At 56.7% G+C, this 19,326-nt stretch overlaps 6 protein-coding genes across 6 annotated transcripts; 2 read left to right on the top strand and 4 right to left on the bottom strand.

Moving 5' to 3' along the window:
- Positions 1-714: 714 nt before the first annotated feature.
- Positions 715-3,114, bottom strand: EsH8_I_000800 (uncharacterized protein; the record flags this gene model as incomplete). The annotated part of the gene is made up of 3 exons (XM_083268213.1): positions 715-2,041; positions 2,093-2,316; positions 2,377-3,114. The coding sequence occupies 3 exons, from the start codon at positions 3,112-3,114 to the stop codon at positions 715-717; spliced, it is 2,289 nt and encodes a 762-aa protein (XP_083118651.1).
- A 4,548-nt stretch (positions 3,115-7,662) lies between these two features.
- On the bottom strand, positions 7,663-9,051 carry EsH8_I_000799 (uncharacterized protein; the record flags this gene model as incomplete). Its single annotated transcript, XM_083268212.1, has 4 exons — positions 7,663-7,928; positions 7,979-8,181; positions 8,330-8,656; positions 9,020-9,051. The coding sequence occupies 4 exons, from the start codon at positions 9,049-9,051 to the stop codon at positions 7,663-7,665; spliced, it is 828 nt and encodes a 275-aa protein (XP_083118650.1).
- Positions 9,052-9,732: 681 nt separating this feature from the next.
- EsH8_I_000798 (uncharacterized protein) lies at positions 9,733-12,489 on the top strand (the record flags this gene model as incomplete). The annotated part of the gene is made up of 1 exon (XM_083268211.1): positions 9,733-12,489. One exon carries the CDS (start codon positions 9,733-9,735, stop codon positions 12,487-12,489), a length of 2,757 nt encoding a protein of 918 aa, XP_083118649.1.
- A 194-nt stretch (positions 12,490-12,683) lies between these two features.
- EsH8_I_000797 (cryptococcal mannosyltransferase 1-domain-containing protein) lies at positions 12,684-14,049 on the bottom strand (the record flags this gene model as incomplete). Its single annotated transcript, XM_083268210.1, has 2 exons — positions 12,684-13,349; positions 13,456-14,049. The coding sequence occupies 2 exons, from the start codon at positions 14,047-14,049 to the stop codon at positions 12,684-12,686; spliced, it is 1,260 nt and encodes a 419-aa protein (XP_083118648.1).
- A 707-nt stretch (positions 14,050-14,756) lies between these two features.
- On the bottom strand, positions 14,757-17,217 carry EsH8_I_000796 (dolichyl-phosphate-mannose-protein mannosyltransferase; the record flags this gene model as incomplete). The annotated part of the gene is made up of 3 exons (XM_083268209.1): positions 14,757-15,184; positions 15,238-16,873; positions 16,963-17,217. 3 exons carry the CDS (start codon positions 17,215-17,217, stop codon positions 14,757-14,759), a joined length of 2,319 nt encoding a protein of 772 aa, XP_083118647.1.
- A 1,288-nt stretch (positions 17,218-18,505) lies between these two features.
- On the top strand, positions 18,506-19,187 carry EsH8_I_000795 (YjgF/Yer057p/UK114 family; the record flags this gene model as incomplete). Its single annotated transcript, XM_083268208.1, has 4 exons — positions 18,506-18,665; positions 18,732-18,745; positions 18,811-19,014; positions 19,071-19,187. 4 exons carry the CDS (start codon positions 18,506-18,508, stop codon positions 19,185-19,187), a joined length of 495 nt encoding a protein of 164 aa, XP_083118646.1.
- Positions 19,188-19,326: the final 139 nt, after the last annotated feature.

The raw sequence follows: 19,326 nt of genomic DNA, 5'->3' as shown, positions 1-19,326 counted from the left end.
CTTTGTACCCTGTGACGTTGAGCAGGAGCGCAAAGACTCGCAACTACGGCTACGCCACCACGTCATTCCTGTGCTCCTTCCCGTGGTGACCCGACTGAGTGCCGGATTGCTGCCCACCGAATCCAACGCCCCGTCAAACTACCAATTGTCCCTCCCTACTCATTTTGTCGTTTTGATGCGGGCGAGTGGTTCCCCCTCGGAGTCCTCATAGGTGGTCAGAGCAAACAGTCCGTTGGTGTATACGAGAAGCGTGGCTTCGTCGAAAGAACACATTTCACGGCATTGCTCAACGATCACCCGGAAGACAATTGTGGTTTCAGAACTTGCCATATCAAAATTGAGCGAGATATGTCTCTAGATCTGCCTTCCCCAAAGCATGGGTTTCCTCGCCAAAGCCCAATTATGGCCAGGCTGTCTTGCCGCCACTCTCCTCTTGCCATCCATAGTCTTCTCTAATGTCAATCTCATACCAATCAGAAATGAGAAAGGAGATAAATCCCAGAGCAAGCAGAGTTGTGCGAGACCAATAATACAAAATACGCAATAAAGAAAGCCGGACACATCCGGCTTCATCGAGCCAAATTCAAGGCTCAATCCATTTCCAGTCATTAAATCATAAGCCGATCCCGCGCCAAATGAACATTTTTGTCACACGCCGGGGGCTTGCTCACAAGCAGCTCCCGTCACTCCCGTCCCACATTCCCCAGCAGCACTTTACTGGCCCTGAAAGTTTGGGTAGTCCATGTTGTTCCAGTCCAGAGTCTGGAACGGATCCTGGGAGGTTTGAGAGTAGCCCAGGCCTGCGCTCGGGATTTCACCGAATAGAGGCTCGTACGTCTTGGACACGTTGTTGGTGGGGAAGAGCTGGAAGTCGTTTCCACAGAAGTCGTTACCGCCACCGTAAGAGTCCTCGAAGCCTTCGTCCACCTCGGCCAAAGAGTTTGGTGTGAAGAGCATGGCGTTGCCCTGGCCGATGGGAGAAATGTGAGGAGCGGCTTGGGCAGGCGCAATCTGGGGCTGGCAAGCAGGAACAGACTGGTAGATTGGGAATGCCATGTTCATCTTCTCAGCGAAGACGGCTCGGTCCGGAGTAGGGAGCTGGGCGTGTGCGCCGTAGATATCCTCGTTCACGGTGAAGTCCGGGCCCTCCTGGTACGAGTAAGGGCCGTAGGACACATCAGTGGAGGGAGTGTTGTGGTCTGAGGGGGACAAGGACATGTCAAGCTGACCATCAAACGGGCCCTGGACACCAATCATTTGGTCGAACTCCTCGTCCGAGATGTACGAGGGGAAGTCCATGCCGTCAATGTGAGAGGCAAAGTCACCCACAGGGCCGATGGGGTGCATGGGAGTGAGGATTGGGTCGTTGAAGTTGAAGCGCTGAGCCTGGTCCATTGGCGGAGGAGGCGTGGCAGCACTGCTGGTGGAAGGAGTGGGCATGTGGTTGAGCTGAGGGGTAGACTGCACGACGCTGCCGGCCTTGCTCGAGGGCTTCTTGCCGTTGGTCTTGGTGCGGACGTAAGTCCAGCCATGGGCTTTCTCCATGTGCTGCTTGCAGTTTGACTCCCGCTTCGACTTGTAGGGGCACGGCTTGAACGAGCACTCGTACATGGGCGGGGCCGACGAGTGCTTGTCGTTGTGGTGACGGTCCATCTCCTTCTCAGTGGGCCAGCCATACTCGTGGTATTTGCAGGTGGGGACGGGGCACTTCCAAGGACGAGAGTGAGTCTTCTCGTGCTTGGTAAGATCGCAAGGGCGCTTAAACTCCTTGTCGCAGCCAGGCTCACGGCACTTCTTGGGAGCCAACTCCTCTGGGCTCGCGTTCTTCTTGCGGCGGGCCATGGAGCGCATGATCTCCTCGTCATCCTCCAGCTGCTGGCTCAGTGAGCGCTTCATCTTGATGGGGTTCTTGGAGTCGTCCTCAAGGTCAACCTCCAAGCCGGTGGCCATGGAAATGGCCTTTCCGTCCTTGCGAACGCGGACGAGCTCAGCAGGGCGTCCGTTCTCGGTAATGCCACCGAAAAGCTTGATCTCGTCGGTCCTGGAGGTCTTGTTAGTTGAGCAAAGCGAGGGGTAAAAAAGGGTGCCGTACGGGTCGACGTCCATCTCGGCGTCTGATCCAGTTTCCTTGGCGGCAGCAAGTTGGCCGGCGTACTGGCGAATCTGTTCCACGAGGTCGATGAAGTATCCGTTAGTGTAAGGCCGGTCGTTGGGTCGAGTCTGTTCTCGGTCGCTGAGGTATTCCACGGTGGCTTGAATGCAGCGAATCGACGTCAGGCAGAAATCGAGGTACAAGGCGGCGGTCTTGGTCCTCTCCTTCATCAACGATCGATAAGTATCACCCCGAAATCCAGTTTTAGTCAGTGGGCGACTTACCGGTGCCATGAAAATAAGCGTCTTCTCGAGATCTCTCAGGCAGATGATCTCCTTCTCGCGAATGCGTCTGGGGACGTCTAGAATAATCGGCTCAAAGTCCTTGAGGGCGGTCTTGGCCCTGAGCGGTCGGAGGACGTGCTCGTGGATGCGGTTGACGGCCTTGGAGCTCAGGGCGGGAAGCTTCTCCGTGGAGGAAGAAGCGGCGGCGGCAGACCTGGTAATGGCCGACGCCTTCTTTGATGCAGTGCTTGCAGGCTCTGTCTCGGTAGTGGGGGCGACAGAGGTGCCGAGTCCGCTGTCTGATTCATGGTGTCTCGAGGAACGACGGGTTCTGGGGCGCAGAATGCGTCGTTCCGACTCCTTTGACTTCTCCTTTGCCATGGCGGGGTCAACGACGGGAAGGTTGAGGAAGCCTCTGGGCACAGGAAGGCTGTCGTCCCGGTAGGACTTGGTCTTGGGAGAGACGAGGTTAATGTTTGCAAGCGACTTGTCAATGTCGTCGACAATGAGCGCCATGCGACGGCAGTGGGCGTCGACGACGTCGTCCAAGTTGGTCTGGGAGCGTCGGAGGCTAGGAGGAGCAGTCAAGGCATCGTCCAGAGAAGATGTAGGACTGGTGGGAGAGTGGAAGGTGGCACCCTTGCGGAGGGAGTTGGTCTTAAGAGTGAGGCCACTACCGGCAGGGGACTCCGGGCGAGTCACCGGGGTCCTTCGTCGAGGGTTGACGGAGACGGACATGGTGACGGTAATGACACGGGTGTCCAGAACTCTGTCAACTGCTACTGTGTTAGATCTCTTATGAGTTTATCGACTTGTAGGGCTGAATAGGACACGGTGTGAGTCACGGCTAGGACCACGCTGGTAGGCCAGATGCAGAGTAGTCCTCAACTCTCGAGCAAAGGGTCTCAAGGTTTGGGATTGGTCCATACGATGATGTGGCGGAAGAGTGTTTGAGACGGGCAACGTGTGGACAAAGTGGATAATGAGAGAGAAGGACCAGGTCTTACGTTAAGATGATTTGATAGTGTCTCTGGGGACAATGTCGATGCTGTGGATAATGCGACGGAAGACGGGAGAAGGCAGACGGCGGCGAGCAGGCGAGTCGATTTAAGTTGAGGCCGAAAATCAGTCTGCCTGATTTGAGGGGTTCCGTCTGCGGGATGGAAATGCGAGACAGTGTGGGTGCGCTGCGCTTGTTCGTCCCGGTCGTAATACGCGTCGGCGAATAGACGGGGATGGAAAAGGGCAGAAGCGGTGGTGCTGGTTTGCGTTGTGGGATGTATCCAGGAGAAAGAGCTCGAGGTGAGACGGGGTGGAGGGGGAAAAGGACTGAGGAAAGTCGTCAGTCGGTAGTGCGGCGGCCTCAGTGGGACAAGGCGGGATTTGTCGAGCAAGTCCTAAAAGCCAAGGACAGGAGACAAAAAGCTGACGAGGAAGAGGATTCGGTCGAGGAAAGGGTGACGAGGATGGGGGGGAGGAGGGAGAAGAAGCGTGACCGTGGGCGAGGAGGCGGAAGGATGAACGGGATGGACAGAGCCAAAGTCGAAGGTCGTCGAGGTTGATTAGAAAAGCAACAGCGAGCAGCACGACACAGGAGCGGCGGACCTGAGAGCGCCCGGGGCGAGAGGCTGCTGCCTAATCGCTGAGCCAATGGGAGGGCGTCGCCTCCAACCAGTGGAGGCGGAGTCTGGGCTTTGCGAACTGGGAAGGATCCGCCCCCCGGTTCAGGACGCTCAAAGATACCTCGCTGTTCCCTGCGAGCGTCAGTTGCAGCACCCCATTGCTGAGAAATGGCGAGTATTGCCCGTTAAGCCCGCCCGCCGGGTACGGCACGCGATCCAAGGAGCGTCGACCGTGGCACTGATGGCCCGCTGTTAGCGTCATCGTAGCTGTGCAGCAAGCGACTCAAACGGAAGAGCGGTGGGCGGCACCGCGAGCACAGCCCCAGACTCGGGCTGGAGAGTACCCCCATTGCTAGCACCGACTACCTCCGCTGGGGGTTCCTCACTGCCATGCTGCAACGTCAAATTCAGCCCGTTTCCTGTAAGATGCCATCATATGTACATACAGCCAGCCCGTAGCCCGTGGCCCGGACTATGTAAATTGGTCCTGGGGATTGCAGAGATGGACACTCAACAGCACACTACATCTACATAGTACCACCCCGGTACGTACCGGCCGCACCGTCAGCAGCGCCAATGGACCAAATCACAGCCCCGGCTCCGACTTCGTGTCTGCTGCTTCAGAGCGCTGGTCGTTGCCGTCGCTCCCCCATTGTCGCATCCCCCCCAGTCCGGTCAGTTCAGTCGTGTCCATTCTGGGCGCCCATCTGATGTTCTCGTCGACGCGCACACCACGGCAGAGGCAGCCGAATTCTCTGCCCTGTGAATGCACCGTACCTGGGCCGGGAAACGCAATGCACCACGAACTGCATAATACACCAGGGCCGAGTATCGGTTTGGCGGCTGCCTTTTCCTGCTCACAAGTCTTGATGGGTCCAGGGCAATGGAAAGCCAAGGGCCAGGTCGGTGTTCGAGGGCAGGGTGCGCTATCCGTACACTACAGAAACGTCACGTCAGAGATGGAGACGACGACAGGGCGTGGATAGGGGAGGGATGGATCGCGTTTCAACATCCACTGCTGGGGATGAGCTGAAGTGGGCTTTGCTGGTCATCTTCATCTTTCGGTATCCGTTGGACCAGAGTCCGAGGAGAGGACGCATTCGACGAGATCGACATGCCACGTCCATACGAGCAACGGGATACTGGCAGCTACACTGCATGGATGGCCAAGCTTTCCGGCGCCATCTCAACCAGGCATCGCACAGCAGAGCACAGCAAAAAAAGCAAACGAAAACTACCCCCAAGCGCAACGCAGCATGGCACAGCACCCGCACAGCTCTCCTGCATCTGTTGCACCGGTCGTGGCTTTGAGGCCGCTAACGGTAGGGCGGCAGACCAAGCCCAAGACTGGGATGGGAAAGACTGGAGAGAGAGTTTCCTGCACGGTACCTTTTTCCCCTACCGCAGGGCTCTAGTTTATTGACTCAATTTGACCGTCCTCGCTTACCCCCGTCGACATCAGCCCATGGCCCCATCCAAAACCAAAGTCCCAAAAGCTAGCCCAGCCCGTCAATCTCCACCAGCCAAGTCCGAACCACGCCTTCCCATTGGCCTGTTCGCTCTCCGCGAACCTGGGACCATTCCCAAGCGAACAGTTGGCTGTTATTGATTCCCAAATTCCGCTCCCTCGAACCCTCAGCCTCCTCCACAGACATCAGGGTCGTCGCAGCAGACTCCCTTGCAATTGCCCAACCTGGCAAATGGCTCCAGTCTTCGATTGAGACCAACACCACCCGCCGATCGAGCCACCGTCCTGTCCGCATCCTGGCCAATCACGCCTCCGACGTACATTCCATCCATGCCCACACGCTGATATCAGTGCCCCCGTCAATCAAAGGATTCCATGGATGGTCCGTGATCCGTGGAGTTTATTGATCTTGGTCCACTGCGGCGGGCGGACCAAATGCCATGCACCGCTTGCCGTTGGGGGCCGCTCTCCACTAGCTCGTCAAAGAAGAAAAAAGTCGAGAAACCCCGACAAACCCGACACAGTCCCCTCAGAATGTCTCCGCTGGTGTAGGTCGGCATTTTCGTCCGGCCGGTCCGTCACTCGACCACGGGATAAACAGGGATCGGGACGACAACCAACGGGCGCTCTCTCTCTCGCTTGCCTTCGCCAAAGATTGCATTGCACCCCCCTCCCCAACCCTCCTCCCAGTCTGACAGGCCTACTGCTATGGTAGCACCCAGACAAATGGGAGCCCACCAGTCTGGTCTAGGTCGGCCGAATGACGTCCGGTGCACAGCTGTGGGGTTGCATTTTAGAAATCCCCATCTCTCGTGTTTCGCAGCTTCGTGCCAGCAACTGTTCGCATTCTCCTATTTGGATGCTGGATTACGAACATGGGGGACATGGACCTGCAGGTCTTGACTCGTCGTCACCCGGCTTGCGTCTCTTGAAGCTTGGCGCTCTGCTCTGACGGCACTGGATTGCGCGCTTGCGCTCATCACCACCCAAGCAAACGGGATTCGTGTTCTGCCGTGTTTGCTTTTGCTGCATAGGACTTTGGCGCAGGGAAAGTCGCATGAGGGAACGCGCATACGCTCGCAGGAACACATCCAAATGAGTCTTTGCCAGCCAATTGCTCACCACCATCAACTCTTGCACTCGCCAAGCCCTCCTTGCTCTCTCCACACGTAGGGCTGGTGTGGCTGTCCAGTGACTCCCATTCAAGCCTACCGACTGGCGGGAGAAGCAAAAAACTCAAAGCAAGCAAGCTTTTGAGTCAAACCCGTTCCCGGTCACCGTCTATCTAGCATACGAGACGGCGGCGTCCCGTCAGAACTTAGGCTTGGCCGCTTCATCACTACCCCGTCTGTCCCCTGAACCAGCCGAATCCCGCACCCCCCCGTATTCCAGGACTTAGGACTCAGGACCCCTCATTCCACGACCGGTGCTATGTATTTGTCCACACCTTCTTTTCTGCGGTCCTATTGGCTTACGAAGCCCGTCTTGGACACGACACGTAGACAGTCACGAAGCAGTAATCCCTGGTCCCAAAACCGTCACAATGTCTGCCCGCTCGTCAGCCCTATGGATCCCCTCTCATCCAATCACCTCTGCAGGAATTGAGCAGCCTATCGCCGGTCTCCGCTTCGCCGATCTTTTGCGGCCACACTTCCCAGACACCCGGCCGCGTTGCAACAAGGCATCAACATTTCAGTCTCTCCTTGACGGATACGATACGTACATTTACGTACGTTCGTTCCTAAGACTGATGCGGCACATATGCACACATGCACACACGTACCCTTCAGGCCACGTCTGTCCTACTCATCGGACAGGTAACAAGAGCTTGTCAAACAGGCTCAATAAAAACATGTCATTGATTGGGTCGAAACACGGGCCACGGTTCTACATTCGTCACGAACTAGTCTCATCGCAAGCTGGCTGCATCGTTTCCTTTCTGCCTTGAGGTTGTTTCTCTTGGCTTGACCCTCTGAGACGTACCTTTGGGAATCCGTCGTTCCTAAGTCATGCACGTCAAATTCCTAAGGCCCCCCAGTTGAATCACTCTGTCGGCCCCCAAACAAGGTTCGATTCCTTGTCATCGTAAGGGCCAGGCCGGATCGAACAGGGATTCTCAAATCAACACTGCCGTCTCTACATGCTAGCTACTCCGCTTCTGACGTTGGGAATCACTCCAGCCACGCGGCTGAAGAACTACCGCCCCCTCTTGGGGGCCATTTGCCACAGCACCTCGACCTCGTCGATCAACTCATCCAGTGACATGTCGGGAGTGTAATTCGAGTGCGCCGAACCTGGTTGTGGGCTTCCTACGATGTGACTTTGATGACCCTCTTCACCCTCCAAATTTTCAACTATAACGCTCAGAGGCGGGTTCTGTCTTGCCCTGGCGGCACTGCCACCTGGCTTGCCGGCGTTGTTGGCTCTCGCCGTCCGGGACACGTCCCCGTTCGTCTTGGATCCTGATGTCTGCAAGGGGGGAGGTATGAGGTGCGAAGTCGAGTCCCTAGACCAACCATGCTGCTCTTGCGTGGTTTTTCCAGGACCGGCTGTAGGAACACTTGATCCTTGGCCTCCGTCACGATATACCGGCACCCGTTGGGCCTGTGGTGGGCTGTAGTCGGTGTCATGCACGGTTCGTTGAACTTGAGGGAGTCGCCGTTGCTGCCGCCGTGCTGGTTCGGGGTCCAAAGTCTCTTCATGATATGCATGTGGCTGTGGCGGTTCCCAACTTAGACTGGCTCCAGCCGCAGCAATGCCCCGTCCATCCCCGTCAGCCCTTCGCGGATCCATACCGGTGCTGTGGCTTGTTGGAGGTCCCGGATGCCGTTGATGCCCTGCGACACCGTAAGCATTAACACACCCCAGCCGTCCCTCGGCGTGTAAGTTGCGGTCGCCAATGAAGCCCTTCCGTCTGGATGCCGTCAGGGCATTCTTCGGCCGCTCCGGTGCCACCGTATCCGGACCAAACCTGTCGGGCTCTGCGTCAGCGTCCTCCTGAAGACATCGGGGGCACTTGCCTTTGACACGGAATTGCACGGGTTTCCTGATGCATGCTCTGTTCTGCGGGGGAGGCGTTGCCGGGGTGGAGGGGAGGAGGGGGGAGAAGCAGGGGCAGACGAGGATTAGCCACGAGCTTTTGTGCTGCTGCTTTTGCTCGGTGCAGTCGACGTTGCGGTAGTCGACGTGCCTGCAGGCTGCGTATGTGATCTGCTTTCTCCAGCACATGTTTCTTCAATAGGTATCTGCGTTAGTTTCGGCTCCGTTTGGGTTGGTTGCGTTTTGTTCCTGTGTGATCAATGTTTGCTTGTCCTGCATGACTAGAAACCCCCCTGACTGGTCGGGGATGAGGAGTTGACTAATATAGCAGGGTGTTGAGGCCTGAACAGTAATTGTGAGCAATGCCTTGTGTGTTTGTTCTTGGTCTTCATTACCAGCTCAGAATCGATGAATTATGGGTGGACGGTATACCAAGAACGACTTTGTCGGAATAACGCATGTCTTTGTTCGCGACGTCCCACAGCCGTGCTGTTCACTCCGGTGCTTTTCGTACGCAATGTCGAGTCGATGGGAAAGGCCCGTCATTTGGCACTTGCAACGAAACAATTGCAACGTCTTGGAAGACAACGCCTCACTCTGTAATCACTGCCGCCGCTGCTGGCGTGCTTCCTCTGGTATCCCCTCTGATACATGTCAAACTCCAAGGTCTTTGTCGCCGTCTCTCTTACAGACACTCTCATGTCCTTTCCCTCGGGAGATAATCCTTCTTCCAAAACCCCGACGTTGTTTGCCATCTGGTCCGCTGTCCCCCTTTGACGAGTACAACAGCTAGTCAACCGGGCTCCTTGTACAACATTCAGGAGATCGTCAGCCGGTTACGCTCCAGAAACACGATGAAGGAAAACGGCATACCGTATCTTTCATTGTTGCGTCGTCTTTAGAGCCCGTGCGGCCTGTAGTTAGGCCCCTGGTTGCTCACAGCGGCTCCTGGACAAGGGGAGGAGGGACGTCTCGCAGCAGCAGTCTGTTTCTTTGACGCCCACGGGTTGTGTCCCTCCTTTGCTGAGCGGGCAAGGGATAGAACATATCCACCCAAAGCTCTCAAACCAAGGTGTGATCTGAATAATGCAAAAGGGACGGCCATGGTGGAAACCCGGCCTTTGAGCCCGTTTGGGTCAAAAAGCAGCCCAAATGCCCTCCGTAGCTGACAACATCTCGGTCCCCCATCAACTCGTCGTCAGCACACACAACCAAACAAACACAATAATGGGGTTCACCTGGGCATCTCTAGGACGCTGGACGTCTGGAAGAAAACAATCGACGACAACCTCGACCGAACCGTTCAGACACGACCGCACCGGCCCGGCCACGACGACAGCAGCGTGGCATTATTCTCCCGACGGAGGTCAGAATGCACCACGCCCCTCCTCCTCCGGCAGCACCGTGACCGAACACTCGGAATTCACCGTCCGACCCTACGGCATCGAAGAGACCGAGGCGTGCCTCCGAGGTGAGTCTCCCCTCGCGCTCGTCGCCCTGCACCGCCAGCAAAAGGAGGCTGAACAGCGCGCCAAAAGCGGAAAAGGAAAGGCGGATGCGTATCTCAAGAGAGCTGCTTCTTCCTCTGATCGGCGACGGGACACGGAAATCCGGGAGCGGCAGTGGCACCGGCAGCAGCCGTACAGCGATGAGGTCGCAGGAGACGAGAACAAGGACGGGGACGTCGAAGAGGTAAAGACGCAGACCCGGGGTGGTATTGCGGCGTTTGTTGAGGACGAGGACGGTGCTAACGAGGGGTCTAGGTCGTCCTGGAGGAGAACCAAGACTGGAGCATCATCGATGGAAGGGGACCGGGGCAGTCTCCCTACTCTCCCAACGCTCTCATTCCCGGAGCTTGGGAAGATGGTTGGGGAGGCCGGGCTTCGATCGACGACGGAGCCGGAGTCGGCACCGGCTGGCCACGAGGAGGTGAAATGTCTAACAGAGTCACTGCTGAGCGAGATCACGCAATCAGCGCAGATTCCTTCGGATTTGGGAGGTATCTCTGATGTGTGGAACGAACACCGGGGCTGGTCCCCGAGATCGATGAGGCGTTTGGTGGACATGTACCGCTCGCCTTCTCCCGACTTCGAATTGTCCACAAATGATAACCAAGAGGAGCTTAGCGAAGCATGTCATTATATGCCCCGCTCCCACACCTCTCTTGGCTGGTACGACGACGGAATTAAGACGGCCTTCTACGACATCGACCTTTCCGACCCGGAGTCGAATGAGCGCGGCGTAGAACAGCCGCCCGACACAAGAAGGGAGAGGGCAGTACGCTTCCCCATTCGAAAGGAATCTTTACCGCACAGCTTTCAGATACGCAGTGTTTCCAGAGCGTCATGCCTGGTCGAGACGTGCGACAATGCCACCTCAGAGGGAGACAGGTCGGCCGAGGCGTACCCGGTTATGAGCGCTGTCATCAGTGACACGAGCGATTTCCTCTGGTCCAGTACCGAAGGATACAGAGACCTGTACGAAGATACGGGAGAGGATGACCTCCGCAACGAACCAGAATCCCCGCCACGGCGGTTGTTCACGAGCGACGGGGACTTTGAGTACTCCGGCTGGGGACCCGACAATAGTCTGAACGACCAAGACGGCAGTCCCATCGCGCCAGTGTCGAAATGGTCGCCAACCGAAACCGACAAGACCATTGACGAACTCCTCGACAGTTACGTCAACTACTCCGACCCTGAGACAGAAACAGACACCTTCCCCGTCGCCCCGGAAGCGCCTACCCTTCCTTGCCCTCTAGTCCAAGGCGTAGACCTCCCCCCCTTTTACGCAGGCACCCCCAACGCCCTCGCGCCTCTGGTGATAGTCGCAAGAGGCCTCTCCCTACCCCCCTCGACCACATACGCCGAAACCCAAGAACACCTCGCCCGCAACGCAAACATCCTCCGCTACCTCACCCTCCACTGCATCCCGGCGCCGGACATCAACCCGGTAGAGCACATCACCGACCTCACGGAGCCGGTCCTTCCGCACCCGCAGCCCCACGCGGGCTTCCCGAGCCGCCACCGGCGGCAGGAATACACCCGCCTGCTCCAGGCGATCCGCTCTCTCCACTGGACCGCGGACACGATCAACGACATGCTCGCCGTCGTCGACTTCCAGCCCCCCCGGCGCGGAGCTGCGACGGCCCTGCCCATGTTTCGCAAGCTCCGGGCCACGGACGCCGAGCGCAGGGGATGCCTGACCTCGGCGCAGCTCCACCACCTGAGGCAGCACGGGGTGTCGATGCTCAACGTTCTCCAGATGAACGACGTCCCTAGGGTCGTCAGCCGCGGGCTGGGCCCTCGGCTTCTGGAGGCCGCGGAGTCGGGCGCGCTGGGCATCGCGAGGGATTGCAACATCCTCGAGGAGCAGGGGGCGCTGCTGGAGTTGCTGGTCGACCCAGACGATGTGGCAAAACCCCCTCGCGGGGGGAAGAGGAGACATGATGGGAGGCCGAGCGGGTTGCGGAGTTGTGTGGGAGTCGACGAGGATGATTTGCATGGCGAGGAAGCCTTATTCAGAGGTGATGAGGGGGGCGATCACAAAAGCGGCGATGTACCGTACATCGTGAGCCCCTTATTCCCCGATGGGAGCTCTGGTCATACGCAGTGGGACCAGCGAGAGGTTTCCCCCGTGGCGACATCCTCAAGACCCGGGGAGCTCGAGACGCTCTTCCGCGATGCCCAAAGCCAGTCTTCAAGCTCAAGCGACGGGCCTGGCACCGTGAACACCGCCGACGCCGGTGTGGCACGGGAAAACATGCTGAAGAGATCCGCAAGCTTTTGGGTATCCAGCGAGGACAACACCGTCCTGTTTGACAACGAGATGAGCCAGAAGTCCGAGATCCAGCGGTTCTTCCGCGACGACGGGGCAGATCTGGTGGTTGCCGGCGCAGGCGAGCTTGAGAGCCCTGCGGGGCAGCAATCCATGCAAGACGAGAAAAGTTGGGGGGCGGATTTGGGTGGCATGTTGGTCGATTGAGGCGTTTGTTTAGAGGGGCAGGAGTTCGGGAAGGGCATGTACAACGGCAAGGCATAGAACTGCATTTCGCAAGAGCGCAAGTAATGGATCCCAAGGTCGCCTCAAGAGGCATATATATGTTTTCTCACAAAACTACAAGAAGCTTGAAAAAGAAAATTGAAAAAAGGGGGGTATCTTTTTTATTCCTAAGGCTTCTACACATGTGCCCATCCGTTGTACACGAGCACCTGCCCCTCGTTAATCAAGCAGTCAACGCCTCTTTCAACGTTGCCCTTCTTCTCGCCCTCCCACTCCCGCACCCTCTTCCTCACAACCCACTCCTTGACCGTGTCGCTCGTGATCCACCTCCTGAGCCGGCTCTCCCACACCCCAACCACAACCCTCCACACCGAGACCCAGCTCTCGCCACCATGCTGAGGGTGAGTCGCCTCGTATGCGTCGGCATTGTAGCCCACCCTAACCCTCGGGTTCAGGTACACCCCCAACGGCTCCGACAGGGGGTTGTCGATGTGGATCAGACAGCACTCGCTCGCCTCTAGATGCTTGCTCTCGGCCAACGAGTCCGGGACCGCGCGGAACTTCAGCCTCCCGCGGTCCTCGGCGGCCAGGAAGGGCGCCGCGGGCATCGCCACAATCCCGTTCCAGCAGCTCCGCACCGGCACCGCGTCCGAGTACGCCACCAGCGCCTCTCGGCTTGTCTGGGACCGGAAGAACGGCCACGTCGGCATCAGGTGAGCCTGGCCCGCCGAGTCGCGCAGCGCAAAGGTGTCGTAGTAGGCCGGCGGCTGGGAGAAGTCGAGCGAGCAGGCGGCGGCGTAGAGCCCGCCGTTGGTGTCAAGGAGGGCGAGGACATCGTCGGTCTGTTGCGGTTCATTCCCCACCGTCAGCGTCAGTTCACTTAGGAAACCCTTCCCCCCTCTCGGGGGTTTGCCTCAAGGGTATGGGTGGGCGTGGAAGCACTCTTACCGTGAACACCACATCGTTCAAGAAAAGCACCTTGTCAAAAACCTCGCCCTTTTCCCCCAGCTCCCACAGGTCCTTGAGCGTCAGGTTCCTCAACCTCGCCAGGAACGGGATCCTCCTCATCTCCCTCTGGCCCCTCGGCGTGACAATCCAGCCCTCCCTCTTCTCATCTTCCTTGGGCACGTCTTCGACCTCCTCTTTGTGCGTCCGGTGGTCGAGCACGATATTCCTCCTGACCCCCCTCCTCCCCAGCTCGTCATCCAGCTCTTTCAGCGCTGACTTGCTGTCGTCCCAGCTGCCACTCTCGTAGATGCTCAAAAACACATTCTCCTTCCCCAGCACCTCGACGAGGTCCAACACGGCCTTGTTCCAGTGGCTCCTGATGACGTCGGCGTCGTTGTAGTGCATGCCCGCAATGTACACCCGCTCCACCTTCCTGGGCCGCTTCGGATCATGTCGCGGGGCGTTGGTCACAATGCGCTGGATGCGCAGGGCGTCGAGGAAGGTGTAGACGGCGAAGACGAGGACGAGGTTTCGCAGCGCGCGGGAGCGCAGGAGGCGGCGGGCACTGAGGCGCAGGCCATTGAGGACGCCCATGGTAGAAAAGAGGCTCTCTGGTCGGTCTGCGGTCGAGGTTGTGTCCGACCAGACGGATGGTGATACTATGAAGCAGAGACAAAAACTAGTGGCTCCATTGGGGCAGGCAGAAGTTCCATTCGTATTTCGCCCGGTTGCTTGCTCCTCTATTGCAGTACCAGCCAAAAACGAGGGACAAGGTCGGCTAAGTGTCCAGAAACATATGCTCGACAGGGGCGGAGGATCTAGAAGCATGGCTACCCCCGGGGTCAAGGAAACCAATGTCATTGGTTGACAGGGTTGACAGGACCCAATTCCGCACTTCAGGGGCCCTGGGGAAGACAGGGATGAACGCGATTGGCTGCTGTGACTCGGCTTGACCATTCTGCAAACCGTGGATATAAAGAGCATGAATGACTTACACTGGTGCTCGCCCATGCATGCTTATTTTTACACACATCACAGAAGTGCAGTTGAAGACGGATTTTTAGAACTTAGAATAGACTCAAGAAAACTAGTTATACACTCCGAAGGCGTCCCTTTTTTCGTCGTCTCTTCTTCTTACATTCAGAACTAAGCCCCCGCCCCTCGATAGGTTCCTTGGTTACTGTATTCCCTCAACCTTTTACTTTAGGTCCCTGGAGGTGAGGGTCGGTCTGACACTTGGAGAAACATCATCTAAGGTCCGTATCAATCCCAAACGGGTTTGACTGGTATCATTGTGCCGTTTATTTGGCAAAGTGAAGATCGTAGCCAAGCCACTTGCGTCGGACAACTTCCTCAACGCTCAGACCAGGGTAGCCGTAAGTCAACGGCAGGAAGAAGTACCAGCCTGCGAGAGCAACGAGCAAAATGACACTGCAGGCAATCCAGGCACCAGCAAGACTCTGACCGGCAAACCGCTCGCGAGCCGAAACGTGCCTCCTAGGTCCATCGCCAGCCTTGTTACCCTTGAGAGACTGATATCCGTCTTCGGGGGCGGGCTCAGCAGTGAAGATGAATTCCAAGAGAGCACCAGCAACCAGACAAGAAGCTAGGTGAGCTGGTAAGTAGTGGTGGAGGAAGAGTTGGCGGCCCATCAGGTAGAAGGGGAAGTAATGGGTGGCCCAGGCAAGGAAGAAGAAGCCGGTAGAGTTGTACAGCCGCGAACGAGTGCCTGCAAGCGGTTAGCTACGACGTGTCATATACAAGGCCTTGCATTGTACTTACGGTGGTCAAGGGCGTCAATCCCCCGTCTAAGTGACACCTGGTCCGCGCCGATAATACCAGCGAAGACAGCCAACAGACTGCTTGCAAGCCACCAGCCAATAGGGTTACCAAGGAAGTAGATCTGCTGGCGGGTGTCGTTCTGGGTCCAGAAGCTGACACCGCGGAGCAGGAAGGGCCATTGGTAGGGGCTGCTGGCGTACGGGTGGCTGCTGGTCAACTGGTTGTTGTGCCAGAACATGGATCGCTGCAGCTCAAACCACTTGCGGAAGAAGGGCAGGGTCTTAACCGCCTTCTCGGGCTTAATGCGTCGCTGAGAGTCGGCAGGAATCGCAGGGAGATCCTCGACGAACCAGATGTTGGAGCTCGGTGTCAGCTGCTTGTTACCATTGATCTCCTGCTGCTTGTGTCCCCATTCGGGGAGAGGGGTGGTGTGAGTCCACATGGCAACCTTGCTGGGGTTGTGGATGAGCTTGAAGTGGCTCGAGATACTCTTGAACTCCTGACCGCTCTTTCCATTCTCGACTCTGATCTCGAAGAGTGTGTCGTTGAGACGATCGCCGTAGGCTTCGGTCAAAGGAACCGTGGTAAACTCCTGGTTCGTAGGGTAGTAAGGCGACGCAACATCGTGGGACAGCAGCATGGTGTCGGTACCCAAGTGTCTGAGGCGGACCACATCCAGGTTCTTGACGGGGTTGCCCGTCTTCTGATCATCAACGAGAGGAATAATCTGCCAGTAGTTGTTGGTGTCGTTGTAAGGGTAGCCGGTGACCTGCTGGCCCTGGCTGGAAACACGGCCATCGTCGTACCGGAGAGGGTAATGGTCCTCGTGGCTGTGGAGATATGTCTTGGTCTCCTTGTGACGGAGCGTGATGGTGTCGTAGTATTCAACCGTCAGGGAGTTGGCCAACATGACGTTGTCGCTCAGGGTCTCCTGGAACTCGGGAGTCATGAAATCGTCGCCAGGGCCAGATCGAGTCAAGACAGCGAAGTGCACCTGGAACCAGAAGAGGTAGAAAAGGAACGGCAAGATGATCAGACCAAAGGCGCGGGCAGCAAAGTGCTTGCCAAAGTCGGCGAGACTCAGTGCGCCGCCGGGTCTCTTAATGTCCAACAAGGCCCAGAGATCGATAACCACGGCCGATCCAATGGTGACGAAGGCGAAGAGTCCAACGTACTTGGTCGAGATATCAGCAGACAGAGCAAATCCAGTAAGGACAAGCCACTTCCACCACTTGCGCGAGAAGGGCTCGTGGCGCAGCTTGTAGAATTTGATGTAGCAGAGCAAACTGCAGGCCATGGCGAAGACAAGAGTGGCATCCAGAAGGATCAACCGAGTCTGACCAATGTGGGCATTGTCGAGAAGGACCAGGCCAGCAGCCAAGAGGCAAGCAGGCAGGCTGTAGCCGGACTCCCACATGATGAGGTATGTAACGGAGACAGTCAATGCGCCAAGAATGGCAGGCAGAGCTCGGAAGGCAACATAGGGCACCTTGTTCGAGATGTACGAGTCGCCAATATTCTCAAAGTGGAAGTGTCCGTCGTATCCAACTAGCCATCCCATAAAGGCAAATAGGAGCTTTCCGAACGGAGGGTGGACATCGAAGAAGTAGGTTCTCTCCAGGTAGTAGGAAGCAAACTGTTGAAGGAAACCACGTTGTTAGTGGAGCTGTTCGAATGCTCGAGGATGGATTTTGGGGGTGGGGGAGAGGGTAGCATCCGACTTACTTTGCCAAAGTGAACCTCGTCGAAGACGACCTCATTGGGGTGACTGATGCCCCAGAATCTGGTGACAAAGGCGAGGATGGTGGTAATGGCGAGTCCGACGCTGTACTCGTGCTCCGAGCCGGTGCGCTTGGTCTTCGCACCGACCTTGCTCAGCGAGCCGGCGACGGCATCAGCACCGGCGGCCGGTGTGGTAGGCCGCTTCGCATTGTTGCGTTGGCGAACGCTGCCCTGCGGGGTGGCAGTCGTCGACGCCATGATGAAAATCGCTGAGGACGAAAAGGCTGCTCGCGATGGATGTCAGTCAAGCCTTGGGGCTGAGAAGTTGTGTGAGAGCTAAGCTGAAATCTTGGCCCTTTGAGAGAAGGTCCCTCGAAGAAGGACAGATAGCTCCAACGTATCGGATAGAAGGTACGTATCGCACCTCAAGCTCTAGGGAACCAATTCAGGGGCTTGTAGCTAACTTACACGCTATGGGAAAAGTGGAGCGCGACAGCCCTCACGTTACGTTGATGAAAGAAAAGGAAAAAAAAAGTGAAGCTTTTAAGGAAAGACTGAAGAAGAAGCTGTAGAAGGAGAAGAAGAGAAGACAATACAGTCTCACGACGATGATGGTAATGGACGACAAGGAAGATTGATCGCCTCCGGGAACCCAACGCGGAAAAATTAATAGGAGACCCCCTGACGAGTGCAGTCTGACGCTGAGCTTTCCCGAGGACTGAATAGTCTAGGAAACAAATTTCTGCAGGGGCTATTTGCTACTAGGGCCAGCAAGTGGACTGGACACTTGGCCAAAGTCTCAAGCTGCCGTCGTCCATCCACATCCAGGCATCCAGTACCTGTGGTTGATCCAATTGGACGAGACCGTACTAACAATTTCGGGTGGAAGTTCCAAGGGCAGGTTGGGGAGAGAGCTCCAGCCCACCTTCCCACCTTCCGTGCTATTGTATGGCGGTGGAATTGCCGCGATAAGATAAGGGTCCCTTGATGGATCGAGTGCCTTCGGTGCAGAGTCACTCTAAGGGATACATTGCATACGTAGGCTGTCTGTCTACCGACAAAGACACTCATGCATTGCGAAAGCCAGTTGAGCAAGCTTGGTAGAGATTGAGGCAGTTACTTGTGGGGAGATGCATACGCTCTGCTGGGTTAGAACATGTGGTTGAGTGAATTCGTCAAGGACAAACATGAATAGCAAACAATAGGTCAACGAAGCGTCCACGCCTACCCTCCTAGGGATCCTACGTACAACCATTGCGTGAGGTTGTGTCACTTTAAGGCGCAGTGGGCAGCGTCTCGTACGTAACCGCGCTGTAAAAATGAGTGGTAACCGCGTTGTCTTGGTCTCCCTTGACCGCGCCGACCTGTCCGAAAGAGGCGCACCCCGCTGCTACCCGCCCGGGCCAGGTGCCTGGGATGTCAACGCCGAAGAACGGAGGGCGCGCACGGCGGGGTCGACCGAGTCCCGCCAACTTAATACCTTACTCACTGTCACCCCAATTGAAACCTACGACAATCCCCCCCGCCCTCTTCTCACAACTGCTCAATGTCCTCGTTCCTCAGATCCGTCACCAGAATCTCATCTCGAACTGCAGCTTTCCGCCCCTCTCCCTATCTCTTAACCAAACTCCAGGCTCGGCCCTTTAGCATCCACACCAGCAAGATGTCTGACCAATCCATCGTCTTCACCAAGAACGCCCCGGCTCGTAAGTTGCTCTCTCACCATGACTCAAAGGCCATAAATCGCTAACGTCCTCGTTTTTTTTTAATAGCTGTTGGCCCTTACGTACGAATTCCCCTCCGCCATTAAGGTCAATTGAGTATTCAAGCTGATTCTCATCCCTACCTCAGTCTCAGGCCATCAAGACCCCCACCGCCATCTACTGCTCCGGCCAGATCCCCCTCACCCCCGAGGGCAACCTGGTTGAGGGCTCTATCACCGACAAGACCAAGCAGTGCATCACCAACCTTAAGGCCGTCCTCGTCGAGGCCGGCTCCTCCATCGAGAAGGTTGTCAAGGTCAACATCTTCATCGCCGACATGAGCAGCTTTGCTGTGAGTTTCTCACCCCCTCGCTCGATTTTCTTCCTGTCTTAACGAGTACTTTGCAGGAGATGAACGGGGAGTACGAGAAGTGGTTCACCCACAAGCCCGCTCGCAGCTGCGTCGCCGTCAAGACTCTCCCCAAGAACGTCGACGTCGAGATTGAGGCCATTGCCCTTCCCTAAACTTGCTCGCGATGTTGCTCGTGGTATTAAAGCAAGTTTGTAGATCTAATCAAAATCGTTAAACATGAATGAAACTTGGCGGGCTTCTAGTGCCTCCTGATTTCCTCGCCATGACCATTACTCTGTGCCAGGGCCAATC

Source organism: Colletotrichum jinshuiense, chromosome 1 (assembly GCF_051148585.1).
Source record: "Colletotrichum jinshuiense chromosome 1, complete sequence".
Classification (NCBI taxonomy): domain Eukaryota; kingdom Fungi; phylum Ascomycota; class Sordariomycetes; order Glomerellales; family Glomerellaceae; genus Colletotrichum; species Colletotrichum jinshuiense.
Note: the sequence above shows the minus strand (reverse complement) of the source record. Positions and strands in the feature narration are given on the sequence as shown.